The sequence below is a fragment of the Pyrgilauda ruficollis genome, unplaced genomic scaffold (assembly GCF_017590135.1).
Source record: "Pyrgilauda ruficollis isolate IOZ18807 unplaced genomic scaffold, ASM1759013v1 scaffold937, whole genome shotgun sequence".
Lineage (NCBI taxonomy): Eukaryota > Metazoa > Chordata > Aves > Passeriformes > Passeridae > Pyrgilauda > Pyrgilauda ruficollis.
This window is the reverse complement of record NW_024531455.1, coordinates 2,926-11,180: the sequence shown is the minus strand read 5'-3', so window position 1 is coordinate 11,180 and position 8,255 is coordinate 2,926. Positions and strand designations below refer to the sequence as shown.

The 8,255-nt window shown below is 51.5% G+C and overlaps 1 protein-coding gene across 1 annotated transcript in view; it reads right to left on the bottom strand.

Moving 5' to 3' along the window:
- LOC121365352 (structural maintenance of chromosomes protein 1A-like) overlaps nucleotides 1-1,757 on the bottom strand; it is a gene marked incomplete at its 3' end in the record, with an annotated part of 14,722 nt that extends 12,965 nt beyond the window's left edge. The window contains exon 1 of the mRNA XM_041489447.1: nucleotides 1,504-1,757. Coding sequence (XP_041345381.1) covers nucleotides 1,504-1,637 — 134 coding nt within the window. The remainder of the gene's footprint in view (nucleotides 1-1,503) is intronic.
- Nucleotides 1,758-8,255: the final 6,498 nt, after the last annotated feature.

Here is an 8,255-nt window from a genome sequence, read left to right as displayed (position 1 = left end):
AGAGGGAATGGGGGAACTGAAGGAATTGTGGGGGGACCCCAGGGAATGGGGCCTTGGAAGGAGTGTTGGGAATTGAGGGGGGACCCCAAGGAAACAGGAGGGACCCCAGGGAATGGGGGCAGCCCTAGGAACTGAGGGGGGACCCCATGGAATGGGGGGCTTGGAGGGAGCCCTGGGAATTATTGGGGGACAACAGGGAATGGGGGGCTTGGAGAGAGGACCCCAGGGAAAGAAGGGGGACCCCAGGGAATGTGGGGAACCCAGGGAATTGACAGGGGACCCCAGGGAATGGGGAGAGCTCTGGGAATTGAGGGGGGACTCCAGGGAATGGGGATCTTGGAGAGAGGACCCCAGGGAAAGAAGGGGGACCCCAGGGAATAGGGGAACCCAGGGAATCAAAGGGGGGCTTGGAGGGAGCCCTGGGAATTATTGGGGGACCCCAGGGAATGGGGGGGTTGGAGAGAGCCCTGGGAATTGAGGGGGGACCCCAGGGAATGGGGGGTTTGGAGAGAGCCCTGGGAATTATTGGGGGACCCCAGGGAATTGAGGGGGGATCCCAGGGAATGGGGGGACTGAAGGAATTGTGGGGGGACCCCAGGGAATGGGGCCTTGGAAGGAGTGTTGGGAATTGAGGGGGGACCCCAAGGAAACAGGAGGGACCCCAGGGAATGGGGGCAGCCCTAGGAACTGAGGGGGGACCCCATGGAATGGGGGGCTTGGAGGGAGCCCTGGGAATTGAGGGGGGACCCCAAGGAAACAGGAGGGACCCCAGGGAATGGGGGCAGCCCTAGGAACTGAGGGGGGACCCGATGGAATGGGGGGCTTGGAGGGAGCCCTGGGAATTATTGGGGGACAACAGGGAATGGGGGGCTTGGAGAGAGGACCCCAGGGAAAGAAGGGGGACCCCTGGGAATGTGGGGAACCCAGGGATTTGAGAGGGGACCCCAGGGAATGTGGGGAACCCAGGGAATTGAGGGGGGACCCCAGGGAATGGGGGAACCCAGGGAATTGAAAGGGGACCCCAGAGAATGGGGGGCTTGGGGGGAGCTCTGGGAATTATTGGGGGACCCCAGAGAATGCAGGGAACCCAGAAAATTAAGGGGTGACCCCATGGAATGAGGGGAACTGAAGGAATTGAGGGGGGACCCCAGGGAATGGGGGGGGAACCCCATGGGAAAAGGAGGAAGGCGAGCGGGGACCCCAGAGAGCGAGGCGAGGGGCGAGCAAGGGATGTAGAAAATTACTTCAAGACTTAGGAGGGACCCCATGGAATAGGGGGGACTCCATGGGAGTGGAGGGACGTGAGGGGGAACCCCAGAGAGTGACGGGGTGGGGGCGAGGAAGAGCTGCGGAGAATTACTGGGGACTTCAAGGCTTAGGAGGGACCCCAGGGAACGGGGAAGCCCCCGGGCACGGCGGGAGGAGGGAGCGGGAGCGGAGCGGTGTAAAGAATTCGGGGTCACCCCTCCGACCACCACGGGAGCGGCCCTGACCCCCCCTCACCCCCGAGAGCCCCCCCGGGACTCACCGGAGCCATTGGGGCCGATGATGGCGGTGAAGCGGCGGAAGGGCCCGATGATCTGGCGGCCCTTGTACGACTTGAAGTTCTCGATCTCGATGAGCTTCAGGAAGCCCATGGTGGGGCCGGGGGGTCCCGGGAGGGTCCCGGGGGCTGAGGGGGTCCCGGGGGTCTCGGGCCGGGGCCGCGGCCGGAGGGCGGGAAAGCGGCGGCTGAGGCGGCCGCTGAGGGACGGAGCGCTGCGCCTCGCGATTGGCTCAGGGCGCTGTCAATCTTCGCCTTAACCCCGCCTCCCCGCCTCTGATAGGTCGGCGGTTTCTAGCGGCCGTTCTATGGCGCCACGCCTCGCGATAGGCTCGGATTGCTGTCAATCTTCACTGTAACCCCGCCTTCTCGCTTCCTATTGGCCGCCGGTTTGAACGCTGTGTTGGTGGCGCCAGTGGGGTCATTTGCATGGAACGTACCAAGTGTGGAGGGAGGCAGGGGAGGAGTGGAATGGGCCGCCCCGTCGCCATGGGAACGGGGGACGCCATGGGGGCAAAGGGCGCCGCGAATTGGGGGATTTTCGGTAAAAATCGCGTTTGTCGGTGATCGGGACAAAAAACCTTGGGACAAGATTTATTACTCGGGGTCATTTTCCAGTCAGAATGATTCTGTGGTGCCAAGAGCATGAACTAATTTGGAATAATAAACAACAATTTAAAGACTATCACGTATTGCTTAAATATATCTACTTTTGCAATATTTTTTCCATTAATGCCTATATCACTTGCACCGAAGTTACAAGGTGTTTATAGGCTCTACATTATAAGGCATTAGTATAGCTTGGCTTATTTGAATAAGCTAATAACAATACAATTTAAATTAGAATTTCTTATTCATTTGTGCAACCTGACTGCTATACAATCCAAATCACAGCTCTTTATACCTATGTAACCTCTAACACGGCTTTCACACCTATATAACCAGATATAAATAACTTTTTTAATGAAGTAATGGCTACTATATGGTTAACTGGTTGCTTAATGCTGAATTGACAAAAAACTAAGAAAAATCTCACCTGGCGGAGAGCTTTAGGGATAGATAAGTATATCACTAATGAGAAATTGGCAAGTGCAAAGCCAATTAGCCACGAGATGGAGAATTTAGGCTGGTTAAGACCAGACAGAACAAGGATCACCGTAACTGCCCGTGCTCCGAAGACAAAGATGAAAAGGTCAGATGTGAGGAAGACCTTGGAAGCCTTCATCAGAAACCCTGAACTGGGGAGACACAAGCACTGTGCAAAACAACTGATAACTGTGAGATCAAACAAAATATAAATACTGTTAGCAACAGGTTATCAATCCTGGATTTAAAAAAATATGGTGTTTGGATAACAGCTCATTTTTATCCAAATATTCCGGTTGTATCCTCACCTGCACAGCTGATCCATCACCCCAGGTGTGCCCTCAGCTGGGGACGCCACTCAGAGGTGTCACCTCGATCTCCCAGGCGCCATGTGCACACCTCACTGGGTGAATTTTCACCTCCTTTCCCCCTCAGCTGCCCCTCATGGCCACCATTTGCCACCATCGCCCTCACAAGGTTCCATTTCTACCCGTTTTCCCCTCAAAGGTTCAATTTTCCCCCCATTTTCCCCTCATGGGCTCCATTTATCCCCATTTTCCCCTCATGCTCTCCATTTCCCCCCGTTTTTCCCTCAAAGGCTCAATTTCCCTCCATTTTCCCCTCAAAGGTTCAATTTTCCCCCCATTTTCCCCTCATGCTCTCAATTTCTCCCCGTTTTTCCCTCAAAGGCTCAAATTTCCCTCCATTTTCCCCTCAAATGTTCAATTTTCCCCCATTTTTCCCCTCAAAGGCTTCATTTTCCCCCATTTTCCCCTCATGGATTGCATTTTCCCCTCACGGTCGCCATTCCTTCCCATTTTCCCCTCAAAGGCTCCTTTTTCTGCCATTTTCCCCTCACAGGCTCCATTTCCCCCATTTCCTCCTCATGGGCTCCATTTTCCCCTCAAAGGCTCAATTTTCCCACAATTTCCCCTCAAAGGCTCCATTTCTCCCCATTTTCCTCTCAGGGCCTTAATTTCCCCCCATTTTTCCCCTCACGGTCGCCATTCCTCCCCATTTTCCCCTTAAAAGCTCCATTTCCCCCATTTTCCCCTCAAAGGCTTCATTTTCCCCCCATTTCCCCCTCAGGGCCTCAATTTCGCCCCATTTTCCCCTCACAGTCTCCAGTTTCCCCTCACAGGCTCCATTTCCCCCCATTTTCCCCTCAAAGGCTCAATTTTCCCCCATTTTCCCCTCAAAGGCTCCATTTCCACCCTTTTTCCCCTCATGGGCTCCATTTTCCCCTCAAAGGCTCAATTTGCCCACAATTTCCCCTCAAAGGCTCCATTTCTCCCCATTTTCCTCTCAGGGCCTTAATTTCCCCCCATTTTCCCCTCACGGTCGCCATTCCTCCCCATTTTCCCCTCAAAGGCTCCATTCCTCCCCATTTTCCCCTCAAAGGCTTAATTTTCCCCCATTTTCCCATCAAAGGCTTCATTTTCCCCCATTTTCCCATCAAAGGCTTCATTTTCCCCCATTTTCCCCTCATGGATTGCATTTTCCCCTCACGGTCGCCATTCCTCCCCATTTTCCCCTCAAAGGCTTCATTTTCCCCCTTTTCCCCTCTTTTCTGCCATTTTCCCCTCAAAGGCTCCATTTCCCCCATTTCCTCCTCATGGGCTCCATTTTCCCCTCAAAGGCTCAATTTTCCCACAATTTCTCCTCACAGACTCCATTTCCTCTCATGGGCTCAATTTCCCCCCATTTTCCCCTCAGGGCCTCTATTTTTCCCTCAAAGGCCCCATTTCCCCCCATTTTCTCCTCACGGGCTCCATTTTCCCTTCAGGGCCTCTATTTTCCCTTCAAAGGCTCCATTTCCCCCATTTTCCCCTCAAGGGCTCAATTTCCCTCCATTTTTCCCTCACGGGCTCCATTTCCCCACATTTTCCCCTCAAAGGCTCCATTTTCCCCCCATTTTGCCCTCAGGGGCGCCATTTCCACCCTTAATGAGCTCCCAAAATTCACACGTTTCCCCTAAAATATCCCTTTTTCCCGGCAAAATTGTTATATCCCCTACAATTATCAGATTCTCCCTGAAATGACTCCTTCCTCCCCAAACACTTTCCAGCTTGGCCAAAACCCTCTATTTTGCCCCGAAAAATACCATTTTTCCCATTAAAAATATGGATTTTCACTTTCGAATATTTGATTTGTCCTCCTAATCCAGAGGGACTCAGCCCCAAAATTCCCATTTTCCCTGCAAAAATACTGGTTTTCCACTAAAACTATAGATTTTTCACTCTAATATTTTTGATTTTTCCTCTGAATCTGGAGGATCTCAGCCTCAAAATTCCCATTTTCCCTGCAAAAATACTGGTTTTCCACTAAAACTATAGATTTTTCACTCTAATATTTTTGATTTTTCCTCTGAATCTGGAGGATCTCAGCCTCAAAATTCCCATTTTCCCTGCAAAAATACTGATTCTCCACTGAAAGTATGGATTTTACCTCAAAAATTCCCATTTTCCCTGCAAAAATATCAGTTTTCCACTAAAACGATGGATTTTTTCCCTCTGATTTTTTTTGATTTTTCCTTTAAATCCGGGGGGATCTGGGTGGTCTTACCTTTGGGTTTGGGGGCACCGGGGGGGGGGAGGAGTCACAAAGCCACGCCCCTTTCGCAAAGCCACGCCTCTTTGCCGACAGAACCACGCCCCACCACTCAAAGCTGTAATAAGGCCACGCCCATTTCACATAACCACGCCCATTCATTGGCCGCGCCCCTGCGTCGCCACGCCCCCTGCGGCAGCGCGCGCGAGGGGGCGTGGCCAGGGCAGCGCGCGCCGGCCCCACCCCCGCGCCCCCCCTCAGGTACCGGCGGGATCGGAGTGGGGGGGGGAGCCCCAAAATTGGGGAATTTTACCCCAAAATGGGGCCGGATTGAGGGGCTGAGGGAGGAGGGGAGGTGGACCCAGAGAAGGGAAGGATTTGGCCCCAAAAATGGGGAGTTTGGCCCCAAAAAGGGTGGGGGTGGCACCTGGAAAAGTGAATTTGGGCCCCCCAAAAGGGAGGGGTCGCTCCAAAAAGTGGGGGTTGGGTCTAAAAAAAGGGGGGAATTGACCCAAAACCGGGAAAAATCGCCCGGAAAGTGGAAGGGTTGTGACCAAAGAGGGAGTTTGGTCCCAAAAAGGGGAAATTTGAATTAAAAAAAAAGAGTTTGCACCCTAAAAAGGTGGGGTTCGGCACTAAATATGGGGATTTGGGCTCCAAAAATAGGGATTGTTACCCCAAAAATAGGGATTTTTACCTCAAAAATAGGGAATTTGGCCCCAAAAATAGGGACTTTATCTCTAAAAAGGGAGATTTAACTCCTAAAAAAGGGAATTTGGGCCATGAGGGAAGGGTGGCCTCAAAAATGGGGGAGTTTAACCCAAAAAGGAGAGTTTGACACCAAAAAGGGGGAATTTGGATTTAAAAGGTGGGATTTGGTCTCTAAAAGGGAGAATTTGGCCCTCAAGAGGGGCTGTTTTGCCTCAAAAAGTCGGGGGTTGGTTCCAAAATGAGGAGGTTGGTTTCAAAAAAAGGGATTTTGACCCAAAAAATTGAGAATTTGGCCCTCAGAGAGGAGGGGTGGCTCCAAATGGGGATTTTAGTGGGGGCATTTCCCTCACAGTTTCCAACTTCTCTTCAAAATTCCCCATTTCCCCTCAAAATTGCCCATTTTCACTCAAAATTCCCCATTTTCCCTCAAAATTCCCCATTTTCCCTCAAAATTCCCCATTTCCTCTCAAAATTCCCCATTTTCTCCCCAAAATTCCCCATTTTCCCCAAAATTCCCCATTTTTCCCATCCAGCTGAGTTTTTTCCCCAGCATTCATTGCCCCCTTCCAGAATTTTCAATTTTTGCTCCTCCAATGCCTTTTTTTCCCTCTCAAAAAAACTCAAAAATGATGAATTTGGTCCCAAAATAAAAATTTCTGCCCCCAAATGAGTCTTTTTCCACCCGGAGTCCCCTCAATTTTTGCCATAAATTGGAATTTTTCCCTCTCTGAGTTTCTCCATCCTCACCAAGATCTGCTCTTTAAATTTTTCTTTCTTTATGCAGTTTTATATTTTATAAATTTTGATTTATTTTTTTTATTTGCCCTCAAAACAGCACAACTTTGCCCCAAATTGTTTCCCAAAAATGCCCATTTTGCCCCCAAATGGCTCTTTCCTCCTGGAAATTCCCAATTCCACCCCAAACCTCATCTTATTCCTGCAAGAAAATGAATATTTTCTTCTCCAAAATTAATTTTTCTTCCCAAAAAAATACCTTTTTCAAGAGAAAAATGTCATTTCCCCCCCCAAACCTGTGATTTTCCCCCAAAATTCCCACATCTCCCTTTTTCCTGCCGAAATTCTCTCTATTCCCATAAAATTAATCAGGTTCTCTCTGAAATTCATCTTTCCTCCTCAAACACTTCTTGGCATGGCCAAAAATCTCTATTTTGTCCCCAAATTTCCCATTTTTCCCTGCAAAAATACTGATTTTCCCCAAAACAGGGATTTTTCCTCTGATGGTTCTGATTTTTCCTCTAAAAATTTCAATTTTCCCCTCCAAAAAAATGGATCTTTCTGCTAAAAATCTTGATTTTCCCTCAAAGTTTGTACATTTTGCTCTAAAATGGTGGAGTTTCCTCTAAATTATGGTTTTTGTGTCTAGAACGGTTTTTTCCCCTCTTCAAAAGGGACAATTTTCTTTATAAACTGTGGATTTTTCCTCTCTAAACGTGAATTTTCCCTCCAAAATTGCGGATTTTCCTCTATAAATGTGTCTTTTCCTCCAAAAACGTGGATTTTCCCCCAATCCAGCATTTCCCCCTCCAATACGGTGAATTTTCTCTTTAAAAATGTGAATTTTCCTCGAAAATTTCTTATTTTTCCCTAAAAAGCCCCTCAAAAATGTGAATTTCCCCCGGAAAATTTCACTTTTCCCTCTCAATCCACGGATTTCCTCCCGCAGGTGCCGTGATGGTGACGTCATCGCCGCCCCGCTGACGTCACCGTCTCCCTGCTGACGTCATGGCGGTGCCGGGGGCGTGGCCGGCGCGGGGGGCGGAGCCCTCGGACAGCAGCCCCGAGCCCCCCTCCCCCTCCAGCTCCCGGCCCCCCCTGTCCGACTCCAGCCCCTCCCCCACCGAGACCACGCCCACCCCTCGGGGGCGGGGCCCAGGGGGCGGGGCCAGGGCTCGCCCCGCCCCTCCCAACCCTGGCGGAGTGGGGGGGGAGCGGCCCCTGGCGCTGTTTGAGGTGAGGCCACGCCCCCTCTAATTCCCACCCATAATTAGCCCCACCCCTTCACTAGCCCCGCCCACTCTTGCGCAGTACTCGGTTGTGATGCCACACCCCCTAATTAACCACACCTCATTAGTGCCCAGGCACTGTGGTGAGGCCACGCCCACCCCAAGCCCCACCCCTAATTAGCCCCACCCAATTAATGTTCTGCATGAAGCCACGCCCCTTCCTGGCCCCACCAAGTTCCTGCTGCCATTCATGGCAAGGCCACACCCCCTCAGCCCCACCCTGAGCCCCACCCTCATTGGCCCCGCCCCCACCTTTGCTGTGCCCCTTTAGCCCCTCCCCTTTTCAGCCCTGCCCTGAGCCCCCCCCCCCCTAGCCCCCCCCCCCAGCCCCCCCCCCCCTT